This window comes from Patagioenas fasciata, chromosome 15 (genome assembly GCF_037038585.1).
Source record: "Patagioenas fasciata isolate bPatFas1 chromosome 15, bPatFas1.hap1, whole genome shotgun sequence".
NCBI lineage: Eukaryota > Metazoa > Chordata > Aves > Columbiformes > Columbidae > Patagioenas > Patagioenas fasciata.
The window spans coordinates 9,474,751-9,500,013 of NC_092534.1; the positions used below are offsets into that span (position 1 = coordinate 9,474,751).

Genomic DNA, 25,263 nt, shown 5'->3' on the forward strand with positions numbered 1-25,263 from the left:
GAGGAGTGAGAGGGGAGGGGGGCTCTCCGAGGGGAGGAGGTTCAACTTTAGAAGTCTCCATAGTCTTTTCCTTTCAGGAAACACATCCTGTTAATGTTTGACTGCCGTGGCAGTGGCTCTGTTTGTTGCAGTCGACTACGCCCTGAGGCTCACCAAAAACAGCCACAAAAACAGCCATTTCCTCTTCGTGGAGAGCTGGGGGGGCCTTTTCCTCACAGCAGTGGCTGTTCCCCGGCCCCTGCACTCGCAGCTTGGATCTTCGGAGAGGGACACAGCAGAGCAAACTCCTCGACACACTCCAAACTTGCAGAGCTCCTTTGGGATGACAGCATTCACCTCCAGCTCGGCTCGGCTTTGAGAGAATGATATTTGTCACAGTTTGCAGGATACTCTGAAGTTTGCACCCAAAAAGAAGGCTTTCGGAGCGGCGCTGGTTGACTCGGAGGAGCCGGCGCTTGGCGAGCATCCCCGTCTCTGCCCCGGCAGCAGCTCAGGCTCTCCTGCCTTGAGACTGGATTCTTTCTGGATTCGCCTCGCCTCACAAGGAATGGACCTCCCTGTCATCCAGTTCATCACAGGACTGGCGTTACTTATCAAAGTGCAAGAAGGTGGATAAGCCAAAGCTGGGAAGGACCTAAAAAAGCTTCTTCGTGTTCTTATTTTATGGAATTCTCCTACCTACCTCGCAAAATTCTTACTTCCTTGATCAGAAACACCTCTGGAGTTGACTTTGAGAATGAACGGTGATGTCCTCTAGCCATTCGTAACATCCTAGTGAAGCTGCCTCTGTATCAAGTCCAAGTCCAATGTGCTGCAGCTGACTGAGACCTTGTGTCTTCTGCAAATAGAGACTGGCAGCGAGCTGACAGTCAGATATGACTGTCCAGAAACTGGTAGCCACAGCTGTGTTGGTAGCTCTGGTCTCACTTATTCTTAACAACGCAGCTGCCTTTACTCCCAACTGGGTGTACCAGACGCTGGAGGACGGGCGTAAGCGCAGCGTGGGACTGTGGAAGATGTGCTGGCTGGCAGACAGGAGCAGAGGAGGTGCAAGCACGAGTGCCAGGCATGGGCAAGGGGAGGAGCGCGAGTGTGAAGCCCTGGGCTGGGGTTCAGAGTCAGCCGGGTTCCAGGAGTCACGTAGTACCGTCAAACGTAAGTTCAATCTCTTGTCTTCTCTGCCTGTGCTGGTTGTGATTGATACCGTGTATGTGGTCCCCAGGAGACATATAGCCTAGCAGAGCATCCTGAAATAATTTTTAACCACCTGATTCTAAACATCTCTTAACATTCATCTTAGAATAATTATGTCCACCAGTGATGAACTCTTCCTCCTCCCACCATAAAAGCTGCATTGCGCTGTCTGATTTATATGGCATGTGGAACAACATACTTGAAGAAATTATCTGTGCAGTGTACGCTTCAAGATCGGAGACGCGTGCTCACTCTTCCCTCTATAAGCATATCCACTCCTGCCCAATACATATTCCTGCTATAAGCATATCCCCTCCTGCTCAATACATTAAGCCCCAACCACAGTTGCTCTGAATACTGTAAAATTCAAAAAGAAACAAAGTATTCAGATGTCATGCTAAGTTATTTCTCCCTTTTATTTACTTTTGTTGGAAGTGCCAGAAGAAGACAGAAAAAAAAACCATGTAAAAACATGTAAAATTGAGACAGGCCTTAATGCATGCAACTATCCTTGGTGAAACAACCCACAGTTAGTATACTACTTGGGGAACATGAAAATCATGTGGTAAAATGCATGCAGCTTAAACTAAGCTACTTAAAATAATTGGATAAGATGAAACCTCTAAGCCAACGCTGAGAATCTTAAAGCTGACTAATGACAAAGTGCCCCCTAAATCATTCATAATGTGAACGGTGCGGCCCTGTCCTCATTGAGAAACCAGAGCAGGGCTGTGCTGGGAATACCTGCGGCCACCTGGGACACCAGGGCTGTGACCACAAACCCTGGTGACAGGTTTGCTGCCAGCCCCGGCTGCCAGGCTGGGGACAGCGGTGCCCCCGGGCTGACCTGGTTTGAAATATGGAGGAAGAGCAAAATGCTCTGCTCCTCCTCCAAGCCTCTTCTATCCCTCCGGAGACAAAACCAAAGAAATATGAGAGGAATTTCTTTTCAAATTTCCATACAACGTTTCCCAACAAAATTGTGCAGCAGCATTTTTTGCACATTTGCTAATATTAAACCTGCATAAAGCACAAACAGAAAAACTCTGAACAGTTATAAAGCCCTAAACCTTTCAACTCTTTTTTAATTGATATAACTTTTGTAATGATAAATAAATATAAAAATGATTAGACTGTTGAAAAACTTCCTTAATATGTATCTGCAACTTCATCACTGGAATCTCTACCCTGATTAATATTTATAAGTCATGTTCTAACTTCAAAAACACACACACCATTCATGAAATTTAAAAGTACATGTTCTATATTCAACAGCTAAAATGAGCTCCTGCACATTGAATTTAGCTCCCGCACCATTTTAAACACACATGCTTGTATTTCTTGCTGTGCACAGGTCAGGAGATGGGTGGTGCTATAGAAACTGGCACAGAGGTAGCTGTTCCACAGCACAATCGTATGGGCAGCAATTTCTTGCATCAAACAGAAGCAAAATGTGATAAAAATTTCAAAGTAATAATTATAGCATGATCAATTCCCCAGAAAAATTCTCTAACAGACACTCTTAAAAATTCTAATTTAAAGGAGGACATTGAAACCAAATTACTCAGGCTGTATAGGCATAAAGCATCCATTTGCTATTTAACCTGGGAGTAAATAGTAAGCAAAAGGCCAGTTCTGAATCTTTATGAAGCATTTAAAGGAAAATCTCACCTCTTCAGCTGTGCCATGACAAACTAAGGAGGAAACAAATTTGTTGCACATATTTTTAAGACAAATATGTTTCCATAGATTGTATTCATAGTCGATATGAGCCTGATTCTGCATTTGTTTTTGTTATTTTAAAGAATTTATCTAATATGAAAACACGTTATTTTAGTAATGTATATGTCAATACTCATCTGTCAGCTGTAGATAAATCACAAGTGTGTGTGCATATATACACATATGTATAAAAAATAACTTTCTGAACAAAGAAATTCCTTCCTCAATGATAACAGTTAACATGTAGTATTTTGGATGCCATTTCTAGAACAATAAATAGAAAATACGTTCTTCCAATAGCAATGCAAAAAAGGCCACAATCTCGATCATATAAAAAAATATCTGTATACACACACACACACATATTTGGGGACAAGTTGTTTATCTCAGAGTTCAACAGAAAAAGTGTGAAATCTTTGAGAATTTGCTTTTCCATATATTGATGAGTTCTGTACAAGCAGTATGTAGATAACAGCCAACTCCATGTACCACTCGTATTCCTAAAACCTATTTTTCACTGACTTTCACTGCCTGCTCTTTCTCCCATTGAAAACATCGGCCAAGCATCTTTTCAGGGGACACAATAAAGATCAGGTGTTTGTTTGTTTGTTTCCCCTCATCACGTACACAGATCACACAAAATGATTTGCAAGAAAAATTATGGAAGTCGCTCATTATATCAGGACTTGCATGTGCTTAAACTAAACTACAGCAAACTGAAACAAATAATGATTGATGTTTTGCATATTTGGGGTAAAAGTCGTAGTAAATGATCCTTCTAAAGAGCATGCAGAGAATGAACAGAAAAAGTCAGCGTGATGGAGCATGTCTGCCAAAAGCCTCTCTGGAAATACAAAATCAAATTCCATACCAAGTACCTCTCTGATCCAGTTCCCCAGTAACAGGACATCTGTGTGAATTATTTCACCATAACACAAACCACCGGAGCAAGAGGAAAACTAAGGCATTTTGCATTCAAATCCTATGATGCAAACACTGCATCAAGGATAGTAAAGTGCCAGTGAAGGATTGCTGGTATAAATACTGAGTGACATAAAAGACAAGGGGAGATCACAGATGCTGCAGCAACGGGATGCCATGAGAAAAAAAGATTAGGAATAGGGAAAAAAAATACAGGGACAAGAGTAAATCATATTAAAAAAACTATACAGAAATGAAGCATCTTCATGTGAACTAATTCAATAAGGCACAACACAAAAAATGTGGATGACTTTGGTCCCAGGGGAAAGCACCTCAATTCTGCTCTTCAAGCTCAAGCCTCACTGCTCCTGGAAGGGGGAGATCTCAGGCCCTCCTGTTTGTCTCTATCCATTTCTTGCTTTCCCTCCTTGCTGTGCAGTCCTGCACCCTTCTTTCAACCATCTGTGAGGCTAAAAGCTTCTGTGAGACACTTCAATTGATCAACCTCAAGAAAATAGCCAGATTTGGAGTGGAAGGTTGTGGGGAAGGGAAGAGATGGGGTGGGTTCTTGTGTGGTTATTTTTCTGTCAGATTAAGCGGTGGTATCAGGAGTCCAAGTCCTGCTTCTAGCACAGGCTGAGATGCAAGTCTGATGATGGGTGAGGCAGCTCCCTTTTAGTGGCAGCAAATTATCAGATCTGAAATCTTTGCTTATGTTGAGAATCAGAGCCAAGTTATGAGAACGCCAGTCAGAGTTTTTCCAACATGGACAAACCACTACACAAAACAAACGTAAAGGCTTAGCTGGGAACTCAGATGGCACTTCCCTTCTTCAAAAGACTTTAAGGCAACCTTGCCGGGTCGCCTGACTTTCCTGTCATCTGAGAGAGGCAAAGAAATTTGCCAAAGGTGACGGAGATGCAGTTTCAGAGCTGCTGCAACATTTTGGAAGATTATGCTCTTGTCTGCATCTCTTAACCCTTCAACAGACCACACGTAGTAGAAAGATACACTTAGTAAGATCTTGGGTAGGACAGCGTGTCTTGATTACTCAGTACTCAACTTTGTGCCCACTCAATGCACGAGCAGAGCAGCAGACTGAGCGATGCAGCATCACGCAGGGACTCACAAGGTACCTCCGGCAGCAAGAACACATCGCTATCCCACCAGTGATGCCCTCTCGGAACAAAACCAGACCTGCTCAAAGCCACCGTCACCCACACCTCGGCCCAGCACCAGGCCAGTAATACTGTGTTGCACTGTGTGAACACGCCAGATCACTTGGAATCAGCTTAGATATTTTTAACCATGCTGCACAGGACAAATATGCCCTTAAGCCCTATGGTGCTACAAGGCTATCTCTGGGTGGACAGATGGAGCTGATTTATTCATTAGCCGAGGTCACAGTCTGTCCCTTTTGTCTAAAGAACATTATGAACAATGTGGAAATGCAGGAATAGGGAGGGGTTTAAAAGATAGAAAAACCTTGCCGAGTTCTTCAGCGCTCCAGAAGACATAAGGAAAATCCCAACAGTGGGAAGCGTATGTCAAGTACAGATGCTCAGGGCGAGATAGCACTCATTAATTGCTGTTCTTACAAGGACATATAGGCAGTGCCAGGGGAGGCACAGTATCATGAGCAACTACGTGACTGCCACAAGGACCAAATATAAACACCTGTCCAGGCTAAATGTATGATTTATGCAAACACACGTACACTGAGCTACAGTGGTGAAGGCAGGAGGCTGCTCGGTGGGGAAGGAGGAGTTTGCAGGGGCAACAGTTGCCCTGAGTGCCCACGTCTGCTGTATCTACACAAATTTCTAATGTCCACAAATATCTCTGAAATGTGGCTGGCTGGAAGCCAGGCTGCGTCAAGTAGCTAAACACGTTATAGACACATCAGTTTTTCAATAGATACAGATCAAGAAAGGAGGCCCATGGCATTTGGGTGAGACAGGAGCTACCACCAAGTTACAAAAAGCCCCAAACCTTATTGTGTACCTGGCTGGTAAACAGCTCGGGCTGTTCCACGGAGGTGGAGGCAGCGCAGACAGATGGCAGCTCGGGCTTGTGATTCCCCCCTAACATCTGCAATATGATCAATATTTAAATAGGTAAAATTACTACTTTAATGATAGAGGCCAATATGCAGTCTCTCTGAAGGTGAATTGTAAGACGTCTGGTTCTTCAAATTAGAGTGAATGCTCATTTTTGTGTGGATTTTACTATTTTACTTATTTTGGAAAAGTTCAAGAATTTTAGGATTCAGGACAGGAAAATGAATGTAATACACATTTCAATAAAGCACCTTCACATGCGTTGCACAGAAATATTATCAGATAAATCAATGTTGGATTACTCTGACTATCAAGACTGAATTAAAGCATTAAGAGTGAAAATGGCTATGGAGCTTTTGAAAATTTTAGATTAAATGCCTTTATTACAGCCACAGATTACCCTACTGATATTTCTAAACAGGCAAACCATACCATGCAGACAACCAATATCTAAGACCTGCTAACAACATCCTCATATAGAAAGAGTACAAACTGACAAAGAAAAACTGGATTCAGATCTATTTCACTTTTTAAAAAGTAGCATATATTCAGACAGTCGAAATATATGTGTATCAAAGAGGCAGTACTTAATTAATTAAGTCTTCCCACAGCCCCACTTACATAGCCATGCAAAGGTTACTTAGATACTGCCAGCATTTGTTTAAGTTTGTTTCACAAATACCATTGAAGTGTTTCAATATATTTCCTAATTCATACTCCAAAAAAACAGCTCAAGAGGTTAACAACATAAATACCACAGATTTAAATCAACAGAAGAAATTAAATGCCCAAAGACTTTATAAATAGAGCACAAGTTTGGGAGGTGTAGCATGATGCCGACTGTCAATAAATAATCACACTGATTCTGTTTATTGTCCTTACTATCTCTTAACTATTTTAACAGTAAACGCTGAATTTCCTACATCTATGTTGTAAAATGAAGCATAGTTGTACTTTGCATTTCCATAGTGCTCCAAATACTCAAGGCAGAGCCGCAGCTGATTTCCATGCCAGCTGCAGAGGCTGTTCCTGCACATCAGATCTTTGCTGACAACACTGACAACCAAAACAAGAACACACACTTAGTTGTCAAAAGTTAGGCTAAAGTAGGCTTCTTTAGAATTATAAAGAAGGGTTTCTTCTAAAATTATTTATTAATACAGAATTCAGTTCTCCAGGTTGGAATTCAATGCCATTAACAGCAAGACTGTAAATAGCAGTTAGCAAGACAGAAGTCAAATAGAGAGCCAGTCTGAATGGCACCACTTCAGGTTTTTGCAAAGCACTGTATTTCATGTATTGAATAAATCAGAGCTACCATGAAAAACCAGTATAAGCCCATCTAGGTAGAAGTTTACTCTTCTGGCTTTTCCCTAAGTTTGGATGCTTGGCTTTGCATTTTGGAAGTCCCTATGATGTGGATTTTTAAAATCACTCCAAAAGGCTGAAAAAGTAGAGCTTTGCTATACAAGACCGTGTACTAAGCTCAACCTAGACCATGGGCAGGCTTCAATCTTGAGGTTAATGCACAGGCATAACTGTTCCTTCATTTCCAAGTGGCTTAATAACTGGGGCAGGAACGAGAAGTGGAGCTCAGCGGAGCGAGGGCTCGGAGCTCGGGCAGAACAAACTGTGCTCCCGAGCGGCTGGTACCGCGGTGGCTGACGAACACGTGCAAAGACTGTAGTGAGCGTTGTGGCATACCCACTGCTCGGCCACAGCAGAGCCACGATATGATGAACATGCCTGGCACTGCTGGGCTTTCGGAGGATTTAGTTGTTAGCTACGGTTCTGTTCAGCCAGGACACAGTACAATTTATCAGACTATTGACTGAAGCGAATATTAAAAGAACAGCAGGAGATACATCCCTTATCTCAAGGTAACACCTCAGCAAAATGTCAAGTTCCAGAGGAAAACCATGTGCTCAGTCAGAATCTCTTGATTACATTACAGAAAATCTAATTACTGACATAGTTAGATTAAATTTTGACAGCAGAATATGATCTCAGCCTGCAGACACCAGCCCAAAAGGATAAAGTCTAGCAAAGTTATAAGCCCAAAAACAGGTTCTTATAAAAATATGTGAAGCAACTTAAGCGTAAGCAGCATTAACAGCTCTATCCATATTTATTTAGAAATCTTTTTTTCAGAAACGCAACCATTTATCCTCTCTAGAATAAAGTCATGTATGAACATTAAGCATTTATGAAGACAATCAAGTACATCTCAGAATGTATACTCAATAATTCACTGAATAAGTAATTGATAAGTAAACCCAAGAACCATAAAATGAGCACTGATAGAATAGTTTTTAAACAAATTCCTTTTGCCACAATCATAGCAACCATTGACTTCCTCTTATAAAGTCCATCTTTTTATACTGACAGGAAAAAAAAGATTGAGTAATGTTTAAAAAGCAAGTAAATGATGAAAAGGTATTACACTCCGAACTCTCATTGGTTGGAATAATTTTTAAAATCGATCCCTAAAAGGGTAACAGTTGGTTCAAAGAACACTGAAATTAAACACAACTAAAGCAGCTGGTTAACACTAAACGAGGAAGGAAAATTCCTCAGGAAATTTAAAGTATGGATAAACTCATAGATGAAATCAACTTAGCAGCAGCCTAAGGGGGTACTATCCTTCAGCTAAGTATAATCAATCCCTACCAATCTAATTACAAAGTTTAAATGCCATTTTTTGGCTGTAGCACATTTGGTGTGGTAACCGCATGCTCACAGTCAGCTCCTGCAGCTCCGATGACAGGCAGGAAATTGTGCAGCAGGGTGACCTGTTCACAGCCACTTCTGCTCCTATAGAGTAACCGTGCGCTCACTACACTCTTCCCAGGGCTGGTAATGTTATAAATTACAGAAGCTGGATATAAGTTTCCACTAAAAGTTTTCTTCACCAAAAGCTGTATTTCTCAGGGGAAGTTTTAGACAAATATTAAAATACCTTGGGCTGTTTAGTGCCTTTCACACACACATTATGCTTTAATCAGTCAAAAGCTTGAATTCCCACCTATGATTGTTTTTTTCCCTGTATGCAGACAGAAAAGGGGAAGAAAACCTCATATTTTAAGCAATTAGCATAATCTGATTTTTCAGTGAGATCATTCTTCCTCATTATGCCAAAACACTGCAAATTACTCTCTGATATTACTAACCTTCTTCTGGCAAAGCACCAAGAGTCCAGGGGCTATCATGGAACATCACAAAATAAAACTGCTGCTTTTGAATAATAAAATCAAATCAACATTACTAATGCAGATGGGTACATCTGGTCTAGGAAGTGAGCAACACAACAAGGAATTTGAATTGGTCTCATCCCTGGAGTTTGGGTTTTGACCCTTGACTGATGACTGTTTTAAACAAAGCCAAATTCATTAGCCAGTACCCCCAGCTGTACAGGAGACCCAGCTGGATACCCTGTTGGTGAATTAACTACTACTCAGAGTAAATTAGGACCAAGATGGGCTTTCAGAAAGAAAATGTCAAGGAGACTTCTATTTGATCTTGCTGAACAATGGTCGCTTAGAGCAGTTTTGGAGCCATTCAGTTTCTGCCCCTTTCCGATACTTAACAGGCAGGTCAAGGAAGAGGGTGTATAAAGCTGTACTCTGTGTTGCCCTCTCTCTTTCACCCATGTCAGACACGCACAAAGGAATAAACACCTTCTGCGGTACCAGTTCTGTTCTGCTGGAAGCATCAACATCCACCTCTAGCTGCAGGAAACCCCTTTCAGTTAAACTTTAGGACTCTGGTGACATTACCAATAATGAGTTTGTAATGGACACAGAAAGTTACACTGGGATCATGGCTACTGTAAATGAAGCAGAAACATTTGAAATGGTTGACATATAATCCTAAATTCATACTAATTATAAAGTCTACAGAAAACATACCAGAATGGTCTGAAGCTGGCTACTGAGAAATTTCTGGTTTATGTATTATTTAAAATAGCAATAGGCAGAGTAAAAGAGCACAAAGGTAAACAATCAATTTCACAGCTCTTAGAAAAACAATATTGCAGCCAATTTTATTAGCTATGAGGAATATTTATTCCTGGATTGAGCAGTCATTCAAGCAGGAAAAGAGCTTTGTGGCCTGGCCTTCCTCAATGGGATTTACATCTTGAGCATCTTTGGGTATAGGCTCTGAACAAATGCTTTGAAATTGCACAATTCTCTGTCTCGATCAGAGTTGTCCACTGGTTGTCCTCAGTAACAGGAGGCCAGTGCTGCTGCCCACAACTACCACCTTCTGGGGAGGCAGGTTTTCTGCAGCAGAAGCTCAGCTTAGGGTTGTGTATGTACTAAATGGAATTACCATGTGCTGAGCTGACAACACGCAAGGCTACGATGGCTACGAGTAAGAAAACATCTGCAGAGTGGCACTTTTGGGCTGAATACAATTAACAAGCTCCACTGCAAGAAGAATAGAGTTGGTGAGAGTTACACATTATTAAGTCTGACTGCTTTCCCTCTGAGGAAGAGGAATCATCGGAATTCAAGAACAAAACCAAAAGATGACAGATCATACATTAAATCTCTCAGAATAAAACAGTATCTATTACAAAATACGGAAGGGTTGCTAATACTTTATTCCATAAAACTAACTGTCTTCACATTTAATGAAATCCTACCAGCTGCTTCCTCCCTATTCTACCTGTCATCCTGTTGCAGTTCCAGCCTGGACCACGTATGACCTTCTTTTTGGTTTAAAGAAGCAGCTACGCAAAATATCAGTTGCATTTCTACATCTCTCTGAACAACGTGGTGTATTAGGTGAATAAGCATCCTTAAGCCTGTAGTTCTTACAAACAACAGTAAAAATCATCAGTGTCACACATCGAATGCTACTGCACTCTCCAAGTGCAAGAGAGGACAGCGATCATAGAACCATTATTTAAAGACTAAATAATTTAAAATTATGTCAGAATTCAACTGAGTCACAGTCATAAACTTAACTATTTTTAGTATGCTAGATATAATATCATATATGGCAAAGCCAAAAGAATTTATAATACAGTTAAGTGTTTAAAAGAAGTAATGAATAACAGTAAAGGCAAAAAATTGGTGTTTGTTTCTATGTCAAGGGGTAGTGTGTATTTCTGGGATAAGCTTCAGGCATTTAGAGGGTATGTAATGACAGAGAATTTCTTTGTTTTGTTTTTAAAGTTCATGCATACTAGATACAGAGAAGGCAACAGAATTCAGTGTGGCTGTAAACCAACTCTTCACATAAGTCCATTCAAGTGGAAAAACAGAACACTACTCCAAATGCTCAAAGTTTTACTGATATTTCCACAGGTCAGACATCTGATTCTGTTATTAGCGAACATTCTTCATGACCTGTAATCATTCAAAAGAAAAACCAAAAATACATAGCATGTTATCTTCCTAACATTTTATTCAATGTGAAAAAGTGTAATGGACTATGGTTCTTAACTAACTCTTTCAGATATAATACTATATTTTATTAAATTTTAATTAAAGCATGAGTTGTTACTTAGAATACTGAAAGCTAAAATGACCTGCGAGGGGAAAATAAAGGGCAAACCCATTTTTATGACTCACAAAAGTGGACCAGACTCAATGATTATCATGATGAACTTAACTTTATTGTTTTCTGCATTTCCCAGCAGTCTCCTTGGAAGATCAGGAACCAAATTCTGGTTGTCAGTGCACTCACTAAACTTATAACCAGTTAAGTCATTTTTGAAAATCTGGGGAATATTCATGTCCAGACCCTTTCTAATATATGCCAACTTAAACACTGAGCTGCTTCTATTTCAGAGTAGTAATGACATATTAGCAAGAGATGTTGAACTGGCACAATAATATTTACAAATCCCACCTTTTGCTAGAGAGGAAGGAAAAAGATGAAAACAGGACATCCATCAGGTTAACAGGAAAAGTAGGAAAAAAGCCTGACTAAAACTACCCAACTTTGCAATGAATATATTCCATTCAGTAGCCAGCTGGAGACACATTTTAATCAGGTTTCTACCCAAGACTGTAGACATCTATGTCTGTAATAATTTCTGAATTTGTTCTTTATATTTAATATAGAATCATAGAATATCTCGAGTTAGAAGGGACCTACAGGGATCACTGAGTCCTGCTCCTCGCAGTCCTACCTAAAACTAAACAGTATGACTAACAGCATCCTTCAGACACCCCTTGGGCTCGACAGGCTTAGTGCCACAACGTGGTGAGCCTGGTCCACTGACCAGCCACCCTCTCAGTGACGAACCTCTTCCTAATGTCCAATCTGAACTTCCCCTGACGCAGCTTCAGTCCGTTTCCTCGTGTCCAGAAGGATGCTGTGAGAGATCGTATCAGAAGCTTTGCTAAAATCCAGACCTACCACATCTACTGTCTTGCTCTTGGTCAAGTAGATGGCTGACCTTGTCATAAAGGAAAATTAAGTTGGTTAACCCAGACTTTCCCCTCATTAACCCATGCTGGCTATGACCAATGACTGCTTTGTCTCTCGAGTGTTTTTCAGTAACTCCCAGAATCATTTTCTACATAATTTGACCAGGCTCTAGGGTGAGACTGCCAGGCCTGCGATTACCAGGGTCAATGTTGGGACAGCATTTGCCAGCTTCCAGTCAACTGGGACATCTCCAGACTCTCAACACTGTTGAAAAATAACGGAGAGAGGTCCCGTGATGACATCAGCCAGCTCTTTCAGTACCTTGGGATTAATCTCATCAGACCCCATTGATTTATGCACATCCACTGGAGCAGCAAGACTCAAATTTTCTCCCTGCAGTTGCAAACAGCATCCCTGTAGTCCTCCCATGTTGTCTGGCCTTGCTTCCAGTGTCTGTACACCTTCCTTTTCTGTCTAAGTTCTAGAAGATCCCTGCTCAGCCAAGCCAGCCTTCTGCCCCGCTTGCTCGACTCCCGACACTTTGGAATTGCCTGTCCCCACACTCTTAAGAGACAGCACTTAAAAACCAACCAGCATTCATGGACTCCTACAACTTCAAAAACAGATTCCCAGGAGACTTTACAAACCAGCGCCTGCAGCAGCCCCAGGTCTGCTCTCCCCATATCCAGGGTCAACGTTTTGCTGGCAGTTTTTCTCCTATCGCCAACGATTTGGAACTCAGAGCAAGGGACTGCTGGAACTAGGAATAGTGTTTGAGAATCATTTTCTGTGGACTGACACATTTCACATACCTGCTCAGCCAGGATTTTCTTTTTCCCAGTTTTATACCATTTTAACCTTTTGCTTGCTTCTTATGTTTCTCTAGTGCAGTTTGACATGATGCGTGCTTGTAACCTCATTGCCACCGTTGCTCTGACTGCTGGCCAGCTCATCTTCGTCCTGGGCCTGATGGAGCTGCCCATCATCTCTCAGGATACCCAGTGGTGGGAGGAAGCCATAGCTGCTGTGTTCCAGCTTGCCAGTAAGTTCACTTCTTTTTACTGATGGGAGAATACCTAGTCTCTATTTAAATCCAGGTGGAAAGTAGTTTCTTACTCTGTAAGTCTTTCAAGTGACAAAGAAGAGCAAAAAGGCCTAAATCTAAAAGTAAGCTCATTGTCTCTTAGAAACTCTCCCCATGAGATTCTACAGTACATGAATGGAAGCTTTTATCTTGGATGTATCAGAATGAGTCTTCTGCCAACCAAGAAAAACAAGCCTTTATTATTTCCTATGAAACCAGGAAGGCAAACATGAAAGAAATAAACTGGATGCAATGTAATCCCACAATTTTGCAGGAGAAAATATACCAAAGGAACTGTTTGAAAGCAGAATGGCCAAGAAAATTTTTGAAGTCTTACTGAAACATGACCATGAGTTGGATTTTGATAGACAGATACATCAGCAATCTAGCAAAGAAAGCTGAAGTCAATTCATAACATTGACTACTATAAATAAAATTCCTACAGTAATTCTCACGGACACAGACTGTGTACAGAAATGACTGAGGAAAGGAGGAAATGGTTTTATCGCAATTCCTTATTGACAGCAGTGGCAACAAACTGTAAACATTTTGAATAATACCTTTCTTTACTACATAAGTCGCTCAGTATTCATTACACCACGAGTCCAATCCTATAAAATATCCATGCATGAAACTGTCATTAATGGAGTGTAATATTCAGGCTGCTTACAAGATCAGATTAAAAATATATCACTATTATTAACGTAAACAACAGGATATAATAAAGTAAGATCATATTATTTTAAATTTTAATTTCAACTTTTAAAACTCAATATTTAGAACAGTATAAACCTGCTGAGACCTCAGGTTTACACTGCTGCAAGATCAGAATTTAGCTTAGGTCACTTAAATATAGTCATCACAGCAATAAACACCCACTAAGGATGATGAACCTGAAATGCAAACAAGAGGAGGAGACTGCAGAGGTTCTGTAACTCTCAAAGCATCTGATGCAGCTTCCAGGTGCAGTGAGACCCTCAAGCATCAGTCAGTGCTACCAAGAGATGGATACACATCCCTGCTATATCAAGACTTCCCTACAGCTTCTCATGTACACCGTCGTATTTATATCTCTGGATCATTCTCCCTGATCATCAGTGTGATGCCTGCTTTACTCTCACTCCCATCCTCCCCAAAATTCAGCATGTCTGTTTTTCCCAGAGCGGAAATGTATTCTGGCCCTGTTTGGATGTGTTTTTCATTGACAAACAGCGCAGTGGACGGCCGTGGGCCTTTTCTTCTATCAAGGCTGCTAATTTTAGAATGGGCTTCTTTTTTTTTTTTTTTTCCTGTGCTGAAGTCTGTTTTAAACACAGTCAGAGAGAGACTGAAGGGCGCCAGGATATCCCGGCACAGGAGAAGGAAATGCCTGCTATTACCTGTTATGCAAGCTGAACCTTGAAATCCCCAGTGCTGGGAGGGGAGAGGGGAGGAAAGCCAGAGTCAGAACGATTAACAAAACACTAATGAGAATGGCTGAAGAAGCTGTTAAATCAAGGAGTTCATCTGCTTGCCTGTGTTCAAAAGGCGTGAAGAGATGGGTCTGGCAGCTTGTGACAGTTACACAGACAAGACATTGCGCTACACAAACCAAAGATCTCCCATCTGCAGAAATAGTGCAATGGCTTTGGTGGCGATCCCTGCCCTCTGCAGTTCGGCCACACGCTCCTTCACCATCATCAGATGGTTTTCTGCCTTGCACTCAGTAACATGAAATTCATTTTACATCTTATCTTAATTAAATCTTTATGTTTAAACTAATTCCTTCCTGATATCCATAACAACCAGCTGAAGTCTTCTGGAATGTATGCTTTTGAAAACAGAGGAGTCATCATATTTGCCATTATCCCAATATAAAACAGACTTCTTGGAGACCTCCCTAGTTTTCCAGGACAGTGGTACGTCAGCTGCTGACAACCTGGGAAATCATGGGTCTGTGCTCACAGGCACTTCGGAGAACAGTTTGCACTGACAAGAGGCTGTTCCCTCTTCCACAGAACCCAACGTGTGCTCTGTAATCCTGAGCCACTCAGACTGGCCACAAAAATCAGCCCCATCCACCAAATTCCCTGGATTATGCCCAGGTGGCAGCATTTTATACATTATGGCTGAAACGTCTTTTATGTCAGCCAAAATATACGTGCAAACTGTGTGTAAGTTCAGCATTTCTGCTGCTCTGATGAAGGATTGCTGCTACATCTAGAGACCAAGATTTCTTTATTGCAGGGGAGGAAAACAGCTGCCCTGTACCCCGTAAGCCACAGGTAACGCTCAGCCTCTGAGCCTCCTCTCCAAGATGGCAACTTCTCATCTGTTTTCAAAGTAAAGTAGCAACATTAGGCAAAAAAATCAGAACAGCGGATAAAAGCTTGTATTTAAAAGCACTTTGTACATGCAAAACAGCCCATAAGAAATCACTGTGAAGCTCTCACCTACTTCATTTTAAGGGTTAAGCCAAGGTACTATAGGCCAGACAGATCACGTGCGTGAGAAGAACAAACAATATTTAAGAATGTACATGCTTAGATCTTATTAATTATTTAAGTACTAGCTGGGTAATTTATTTTTATTACACTTTCAAATATGTTACTGAAAACACAAGAACCCACCTCCTCATCTTTTCATTTTTAAAACCCAAATGATGTGGAGAATTTTCTGCAATTCCTCATCCTGTCAGTCACTTGAGAAAAAAAGTCTCTTGAACCATGTCCCCTCTAATTCCAGCTTCTGTTTGATCTCTAACTTTCATCCTGGAATATGCCAACAAGTGCTGAAGAGAACCACAATGGTCACCAGCAGAATGAAATCTAATATTATGGGGCAAGGTTTGAGTATATGGCTCAGAATCAACGTCAACCCACAATTTTCTTATTTTTAGTCAAGAGTTTACCCACTGCAATATTATGTGTGGGTTTCACTACAGTTTCCCGAAGTCTGAACAAAAGTCCTTTTTGTTTTAGAAAACTAAGTGTACTGAGTATTATCTTCCAAACCCCATCCCAAGTTCAAATCAACCATCTCTGATCCCACTAGAGCCTGCGCTGACTCCAGGCCCCGCTGCTCTTTCACTTCTGCCACCTGTGCAAGCATTTGACAGCCATTCAAAAAGGATGAACCTCTGACAGAAAATAAAGCCCCAGGAAGCAAAGAGGAAGGAAAGAAGAGAGGAAACAGCATCACTCCTGGGACAGCAGCGGGATTCACACAGCTCCAAAGCTCCGCAACCCCACACCTCCCAGTTAACAGGAAAGCGAGCTGTTTGCTTTGGAAAAGGCATGTGGTGAAAATGGAACCAGCGTTGTATGTGGAATTTTGTGTCAACGCTCAGAAATTTCCCTCTAGAGGGTTTTGGGGGTTCTGTTTTTTTCCAAGGAACTCTTACAAACCCAAGCGTGCTGAATATAGGATGAATAACAGAGCTGACAGAAGAGCAGTTGGAAAGGGAAACCCATACGGAGAGGACAAGGAATTAAGAGCACTCCTAACACTCTGTAATTAAACTACTACAAGCAGTAACCTGCCAGACAGGATCAGACCTTAAGGGACTCCAGCCAAGTCTCTGATCTCGTACAATGGTGATTATCATGGACTTCAGAGTGCAACGTTAGAAACATAACGAGGGAAATCCAGGATAGCATATCCCTTACATTAGATCTCATCCTAGTTTCTCAAAGTCCAAAACTGGAATAAACTTGAATCATAACAATTAATATTCTTGCCAATCCATTTTCAGCATTAAATAATTTTAATACAGAATATCCTGAAGATTAAAAAGCTTTGTGTTCCTACTGAGATTGTAATTTACAGCCAAATAAATTACAATCTCACCTCTCTCTCAAATTTCAAGCATTGCATTCCAGCTTTTCCTAGCATGTTTTTCTGCTGACGGTGTATTTCACTCTAGACCCCTAATGCATCACAGGAAATCTGAGTTCACACGTACTCTCATTTCTGTGCTGTTAAACCTAAATCAAAAAACTGTTAGACCATGTACCTTCTCTCTTCTGTCTGGGTACTACAACTTCACATTGGTTGATATCCAGAAAATCTTAATGCAGAACAGACTAGCAAAGCAGCCATTGGAAAATATAACTGAAGATATTAACGACAGCAATGTGATCCTGATTTCTGTATTACTTCCTTCCACCTTTTTCCTTCATGACACCCTCAAGACAGATCAGTTCTAAGATGAAATCTATGGAGTTGTAAACCTAATACTTCCTGAAAAGGAAGCAAATAAGTGAGACACTGTAAGTAACCTAAAAAGAATAACAAAAAGAGAGAACTTGACTGCTTGATTCGTGCTAAAAGTTTTCATTATTTCTCAATTCTATTTCACCTCAGTGTCACACTTGCACGTTCTATATGCGGACTGCAAACCTCAAAATAAAATGATCTTGTTTTCACAAGCTTGCAAAGTGAAACGCATTTGCAAAGATCTTAAAATATGGAAGCCTATCCCACTTACATTGACTGGAATGGTTCATGTGAGCAGCTGAACCAGCAAACTGGGAATGGCAGGAGCTCACAAGAAGCGTGTTGAACTCTTCAACCGGTAAAACTGCAGCAAGGGGAATATCTGCATATATTCTTCATGTCTACATACTGATGAGTAGCAGTGATTTGTTGTAGCATCTCAATGTCAAGGGCATGTATTCTGATCAGAAATACGGTAACAAATATATTGCCAGATAAATATCATTCAGATATGCAAGTATAAGAGACGTGTTTTATGACTGACATAGTGTTAGAAATAACACAGCGATTTGGAAAAGAAGTGTGTGAAAAGTTCTTCATCACATATTCACTTCATTGCTTATGAACATGGATATTATATATACATGGAGATGTCTCCTAAAAATATATGTTTCAAACTGACTTGCCTAGCTAGATCCACTGTTACACAAGCCTGACCCTTTGACGGAGAGAGACGGAGAGAGCACTTGGAAAAAGGAAGCAGGTGACCACTGCTGCTGCCAGGAGGGCCACTTGTCCGTGGCTGCTGCTCTCTGCACAAGGTGGTTTTGGTCAGGCTGACAAGAGTTCTTACCTGCGTCTGATATGAAGTTTACTGCAATAAAAAACAGAGCTTTCATGGACTTCAGCCACCTCTGAATCCGAGGTGCCAAGCAATGTTTGCAGCTGACTTTCAGCGTGAAAGTCTGCACATTTATCCTTATTTAAACAGCTGCCCAACAGGAATTATGTCTAATTCATAGGGAATGCTTTACAAGCTTCAGTTCAAGGACTGGCATCATTTCCAAGGAAACCTCCAAAAGGTAACCAAGAGAAGCAAGTTCACTGTCAGACCTAAACTTGTAAAACAGTGCTCTGTACCTCCCTTTGAAAGTTTCCAGCTAACATAAAGCAGAATTCACTGCCTTACACTGACTAAATCTCCCAACCTCATCAGGTTAAAGACAAAGAGGGACTGACAAAGAACACAACAAGTGGAAAGTCATTGTAATTCGGTGGTGAAAAGTGAAGGACAAGAGGGTCTCATTGCACTCAACCAGCTTTGCTACTCATAACTTGTTTAATTCTAAGAGATGCTACGTTCTACCAAAATACTTGAAAGGAAATTTTTATTGTACTCAACAACATAGAGCTGAAGACTCAAAGGCCACCAGGGTCTCGATGGCATTATAAACCACAGCAAGGACACTTCTCCAGCTTGCAGCCTGGTACAAGAACCCAGAGCCCACAACTATTGGAGAAGGTCCACATTTGCCTTGCACTGTAACAACCTTCTTGTGCCAAGCTAACACAGGAAAATGTGTTAATTGATTAATCATTTACACAAGTCCTATAGCCATCACACTTTGGGAAGCTATGTCACTTTGATACATACAGTTGAGCTCCTACAAGCAGCTTGTTCAGGCTTGTGGCTCATTGCAGCTGTATCATTCCCTGTAAATGTTTAAGGGGTCCGCAGAGAAGGGGGGTGAAAAATTCCGCCTCCCTGTTCGCAGTTTTGCTGCACAAGCGTGGGTTGTGAATTCTGAACAACCGTCTGGCTGCTGTATTTTCCTTCTCCCTCTTCCTGGCACAGCAAAAGTAATCCTATAGGACAAGCTGTGAAGAGGAGGATTATAACTCCCAATATAGACTTTCAGCTGACCCAGAAAAAACATAATGTAGGTTTCTTCAACTGTACTATCAATGTACTAACAGAAAGGAGGGATGTAAATTCAAGGGTGTCTGATAAAAACAAACCAAAGCCTATCACAGAAGTGAAAAAGTAACTATGAGAATTCTTTTAAAATGCTAAAAATCTGCAGTTGGCTTGCAGCCAGCTACAGGCAAACAGGAAATTCAGTATACAGATCTGAAATGTAAGTTCAAAAAGTAACATTCTCCCAACCCACCCCCACTCACACGGTCAATACTGTCCCAACCAAGAGTCTTCCTAGTGAATTCATTATCTGTTTCCTTCCCCAACGGAAAAGCCCCCCATCCAGGCTTGTTTTGCTACGGATGGGAAAGAACTAGAGATAAACAGCAGCTCTATGGGAAAATAAAGTACTTCAAGTAATCGCATCAGGATTTTTAGTAAAGATGCAGCCTCTGTGTAGACTTCAGACAAGACACAAAAAAATGTTCTGAAATTAAATGATGTACATAATGAAATTAATTCAGGGAAATTCAGCCAAGCACCTTAAAGTCTTGTCATCACTACAAAACAGAAATAAAACTAAACCAGATGAAAATGTTTAATATTTTCATAACTAAACTTAAATAAATATTTCCCATCTGCAGTCCTCCTTAAACTGTATTATAAATCAAGATAACAAGAAGGCTGATGGCAAGTACAGCAATTTTCTGGTTATTTTTAGAAGAGTTACCTATGGGAAATAGGCTGGGAAGCCAACTGTCTCCCTCCAGGTATTTTATTGGAATACTGAAACTAAATTCAGACATTGTTGCTCAATGTTACAAATATCTATCTAAAAAGTGAAAAGTCACCACAGTCAGTTTTAGTCATGGAGACAGAAGCTATTCTTAATATAAGGTACATTGGTACATTAACAACTGAGTTATACCCATATTACACAACCATCACTGGGGGTAGAATTCCATCACTAATTTTCCTACACTAAATTCTCACACTAATTGAAAATTCAACAATATTCAAAGGCGACAAATTAAAATGTTTGATTTCCTAATGCTAATAACTTTCACAGTATTCATTGGGAAGGCAGTAAGAAAAACAGGAGACACCACTATCATGGAAACACCCTGCTTTAGCTATGATAGTAAAAGAAAAAACCACATTAGTCAAACTTCAGTTTCATTCTCTTTCCTTACAGAATCTGAGTGGTATTGCATCAGTACATTAGGGTTTGCAACCAAATGGCACATAGATAATTATTGGCAAGGTTTTATTCAAACTAAGAAGACACCACTCCTCACATACATCCACGCAGCAGAGGAATTTAAATAAAAATCTACTTTCTCTATGCAAGAGGAATCACTGAAGGAGCAGGGCCAGGCTGGCACAAACAAGTGAACTGAATGTGTTTGTCTGGTCATTTGGAGAACGGACTTGCTGCTAAATGTTCCATCTCAGTTCTTGGCTGCTGTACAATGAGACCACTCTCAGGGCAAGGAAAACATAAGTGGCACATTGGAACACTTTGCTTCAAAAAGTCTAATTTTGATGAAGTTATTACAGACAAAATCTCTCCAAGCAAACTTCAGGGGTTTTCACACAACATCAACTTTACAAAAGCAGCGTTCATCAAAATTTAATTATCATCCGATGCAAACTCAGTCTTTTTGGATCAATACGATTTCTTCACCCTTTGCTCTTGATTTCCTACATTTATAAATCAAATACCAGGTCATGCTAATATGAAATAAGAATTCTCAAAAATAACGTTAACGGTGACGTTTTTATTCCGAAGCTTTCTTACACTGGCAGAACTATGGAACTAATTGTGGAAACTCTACAGTAACAACTTCCAACTCTCCCACTTCTGTCATGTTTTTCTCTCTTCTTAAATGTCAGTTCCTGTCTAGCCTGCAGCAAAGTATTCTAAACAGATGCTACATTTTGCACTCAAGAGCCCCAGTGACTCACTGCTGTGATCTGCCAAGTCGGGGAGTTCTCAAACCCATTATCTCCCAGTCCCCCCCTGCTCAGACACTGGCACAGACCCGCAAAAGGAGAGAAAGGCTCTTGAACAACCGGCTGCTCATCTGACCAGGGTTCAGGCAAAGGGCCTGCGAAGGGAAATGGTCTTGCTGGCATAAAGAGTTTTATTTTGGGATCTGTAAGGAAGCCTTAGTACTTTTTCCCAGTGGATAATTTCTCCATCAGATGGAAGGGAGCTCATAAAGGTGGCCAGTCTAGCATGGAGATGTGTAGCTATTTCAGACAGTAATTTGCCATAAGTGATACATAAGAAAGAAAAAGCTAAGTAATTTAAATAAAAGCCAGGTATTTTGAAAAAAAGTTTAAATATTGAAAATATTCCTACAGTGTTGATTTACTTCCACTGTGCCATGAAGGAATGCGCATAGACACTGCTGCTTGCCTTGGCTAAAAGAGCAAAGAACGGGGCAAAACTCATGCTCAGGGGAGTCCAGCTCTCACACACACCAAGAACCCTACAGGTTTTTCACAGCGGGTTTGCACAAGCAGACCTGACTTTCAGTAAGGAAACTAGAAGTGCTAATCATCCATTATTTCTCTAAGCTAGAGATAATGGTCAATACCTGTAAACCTGCAGTGGGAAAGCACCAGTCACAATTCAGTAACTGGAAATTAAGTTGCAAGATGAGACAGAGCATCATGGTTTCTCTGTGTACCTTGTGCTCAGGAACCCAGCTCCCTCTGTCAAGAAAGCCTCAAAGAAATAATACAAGATAGTGTAAAGTGGACTGTTGTTAATATCTATAACTTCCCGTTAGAAGCATCTGTAAGCAGTAAATGGTACAAACAGCTTAGGTTCACAGTTCTTCCTGCTTAAGGTTTTACGATTTGCAACTCAGTTAAGTCAATGCGCTCCATGTGGCCACATCTCTCCCAGATGAAATTTGTTTATTTACAACTAAGCTGAACGATTAAATAACTACAAGACTTGCTGACCAAAACAAAAAAAATCAATTAATTGTTGTCCTTACAAGTGACTCAACAGCCTAAAACCTATCCAGGGTATGTTAAGATTTTTTTCACAGCAAAGGCTACTGCAGAGTGGTGAAGGAGCAGAGAAGAGCTGCTCCTTCTGTAAGAACCTATTTCCTCCTCGTGTATCCTTAGGAAGAGTTGCCTCCCTTCAGCCCCTGCCCTGTTTCAGGCACACAGTCTTTGCATACATCATCATGCCCAAATACGCCTTCAAGAATATATAACCACATAGTAATAGGGATGGAAAGGCTTTACAGACTCAGGAATGCTGGCCTATGGCATCTTGCCACTACAGAAATTCAAGAGAGTAACACATTAAAAATAATTCTCACATTCTCCTTGCAGGTTTTGTTCTGGTTATCGGATTGGTGACTTTCTACCGCATCGGACCATACACCAACCTCTCTTGGTCTTGCTATCTGAACATTGGAGCCTGTCTTTTGGCCACACTGGCAGCTGCCATTCTCATATGGAACATCCTGCACAGGCGTGAGGACTGCATGGCACCCCGGGTCATCGTCATTAGCCGTACCCTGACCGCTCGATTTCGCCGTGGCCTGGAAAACGACTACGTTGAGTCACCATGCTGAAGGAGTGGACTTGAATGGGGAAAGACCTCCAAGGAGATTTGCCTTGGAGTTTTTTTCTATAAATATATGTTGTAATTTAAAACTAAGGGTTGAAAGACATCACAAAGCTCGCTCTAGTGGGCAGAGGCCCTCAATTATTATTTGGATGGGCTCCATCTATATACATATGTATAAAACACATAATTTTATATATATTATATTGCCCTCTCCCTTTGCTGTATAGCACAGAATGTTGGATTGTCAGAATCCTGACAGAGCATCAAAGCTGCATGTCAGCAGGGTCAGCTGTAGCAGACACAGTGTATGCAACGGGACTACAGAAAAGAGGCAACTAAATGTTTTCTCTGTTTGCATAGTGTTATCGTGCTCCCTAATAATAATAATAATAATAATATAAAAAGCTATAGGAGACCAGTGACAATAGCTTTGGAGTTAACAGGCAATTTGAGAAAGCAGAAAACTCACTATAGAATAAGTGATTATTTTAACAGCTGTTTAAATTTCATGAAGCTTTAGTCCTTCCATCCACCTCTCTTCAAGGAACTTCTCATTAGCTACAACACCTGCTCCCCAGCCCAGCCAATAAAAAACATCCTAATTGTAAAGTCAGGGAAAGCAGAAGAATTAAGTTGCGTTTTTGTATCCTGAGACAAAGGTTCAAGTTTATGCTATACATAAACAGACATGCCATTCAAAAAAGAAAAGGGTACGCAGCTAGAACAGGTCATACATGTTGCTGATAAATCTACTACAGTGTTAAATGAGGGCAAATATCTACAGAAGAAAGTTACCTGGACTTCCTAATAATCAGAGATAATATTAACTTACATTATTGGAAATTATTAAGAATAGATCTTTCAGCCCATATTAATTCATTTTCCTCCCAGCTTGCTTAACATTTGCTGTGACACTGGCAGGACACCCAGCACTGCCCAGCAATGCTCAGAGGCACGTAACAGTGAATATTGAAGAGCATAACTGCCACTCAACCACCCAAATTGGAGAATGAGATACATATATATACACAGGACTTAAGCATGAGATTTCAAAAAGACCTGCCAGGTAACGTAATATGGTAACGCAATGAAAATAATTTGTACCTTTGGAATTAGGCATGATGTTTATAAGCCTGACCCTGAGAAACATAGGGGCTCACAAAAATCATGTGCACGTAACTTTCAGGAAGAAAAACAACAGGTCAAAACTAAACCTGTTACGCGGAAATACTTAGGATACAGGAGCTAGAGGCAATGACAGACGTTTAAAAACTCTGAGGATGCTACTCTGAGCACAGTTACTGACAGGTTTGAAGGACCACGAGCTGTGAATGTTACAAATTCTTTAGGACAGTTGTGTTGCTCCCGGCTGAGTACACTGCTTTTCTTCATCATTATTCTCACCATCCTTTTCCACACTTTGTTAAAATGTGATCATCAAGCTGGCTCTTGAGTTCTGTTCTGCACTCAGTTCTGATGTAATAAGAAACTCAACCCCAACTGCTGCTCTGCACCATGTTCAACATGAGCAACACTCTGCAGAGACTGATGCTCTGGAACAACTCTATTGTTCCAGACGTTCAGGGTAGAATACCATAAAGCTGACACAGAGTTTCTTCTAGCAGTAGGTTTGTAAAAACCAACTAAGATTTGTATTCATTTGCCTGCATTACTTTCTAGAAAATCTTTTCTAGAAATACTATGCTATGATTAATTGCAGGGGTTTTAAAAAATAAAATATTGGAATATTTAAAAGACATTATATTATTTCTTCTAATATTGCAATATCCGTATTATAATAATGTACATTTAAATTTAAAAATCAGCTATGTGGTCGGTAAAATTGTAATACTCTGTATTACTGTGATAATTTTAGATGTATAAATAAAGTTGTGAATGTTCATTTTCTTCTAGTGATAATCTGAGATTTTTGCCATTGAGACACAGAATAAGGTTGCTTGTTATCAATAATTTTTTCCCGTTTAGTAAAAAAGAATCCACAGAGCTTGTAAAGTCTTGTAGGCAAAGAATAAGCAGAGAATACATTAAAATATCTATAAAATGAAGATATTTCATATTGTTAAAAATGAAAGTGAGAATGAAATCAGAGAGGAATAACACAACGAGAATTTAGAGGATCAAGACTTCATACCAAATTTTAATGAAAATAAACTGT

General features: G+C 40.6%; 2 protein-coding genes across 4 annotated transcripts in view; one reads left to right on the forward strand and one right to left on the reverse strand.

Moving 5' to 3' along the window:
* IFT140 (intraflagellar transport 140) overlaps window positions 1-25,263 on the reverse strand; it is a 67,527-nt gene that overhangs the window by 16,549 nt on the left and 25,715 nt on the right. The gene's annotated exons all lie outside the window — the stretch shown is intronic.
* TMEM204 (transmembrane protein 204) lies at window positions 54-24,990 on the forward strand. Its single transcript, XM_065850993.2, has 3 exons — window positions 54-1,155; window positions 13,171-13,326; window positions 22,847-24,990. The coding sequence occupies exons 1-3, from the start codon at window positions 876-878 to the stop codon at window positions 23,089-23,091; spliced, it is 681 nt and encodes a 226-aa protein (XP_065707065.1). The 5' UTR covers window positions 54-875; the 3' UTR covers window positions 23,092-24,990.

Excerpts from the sequence above, each read along its gene's own strand:
- TMEM204 (XM_065850993.2), top strand. The coding sequence starts at position 876 with ATGACTGTCCAGAAACTGGTAGCCACAGCTGTGTTGGTAGCTCTGGTC. Across the intron at positions 1,156-13,170 it reads GTCACGTAGTACCGTCAAAC|TGCAGTTTGACATGATGCGT; the intron begins GTAAGTTCAATC and ends ATGTTTCTCTAG. Across the intron at positions 13,327-22,846 it reads TGCTGTGTTCCAGCTTGCCA|GTTTTGTTCTGGTTATCGGA; the intron begins GTAAGTTCACTT and ends TTCTCCTTGCAG.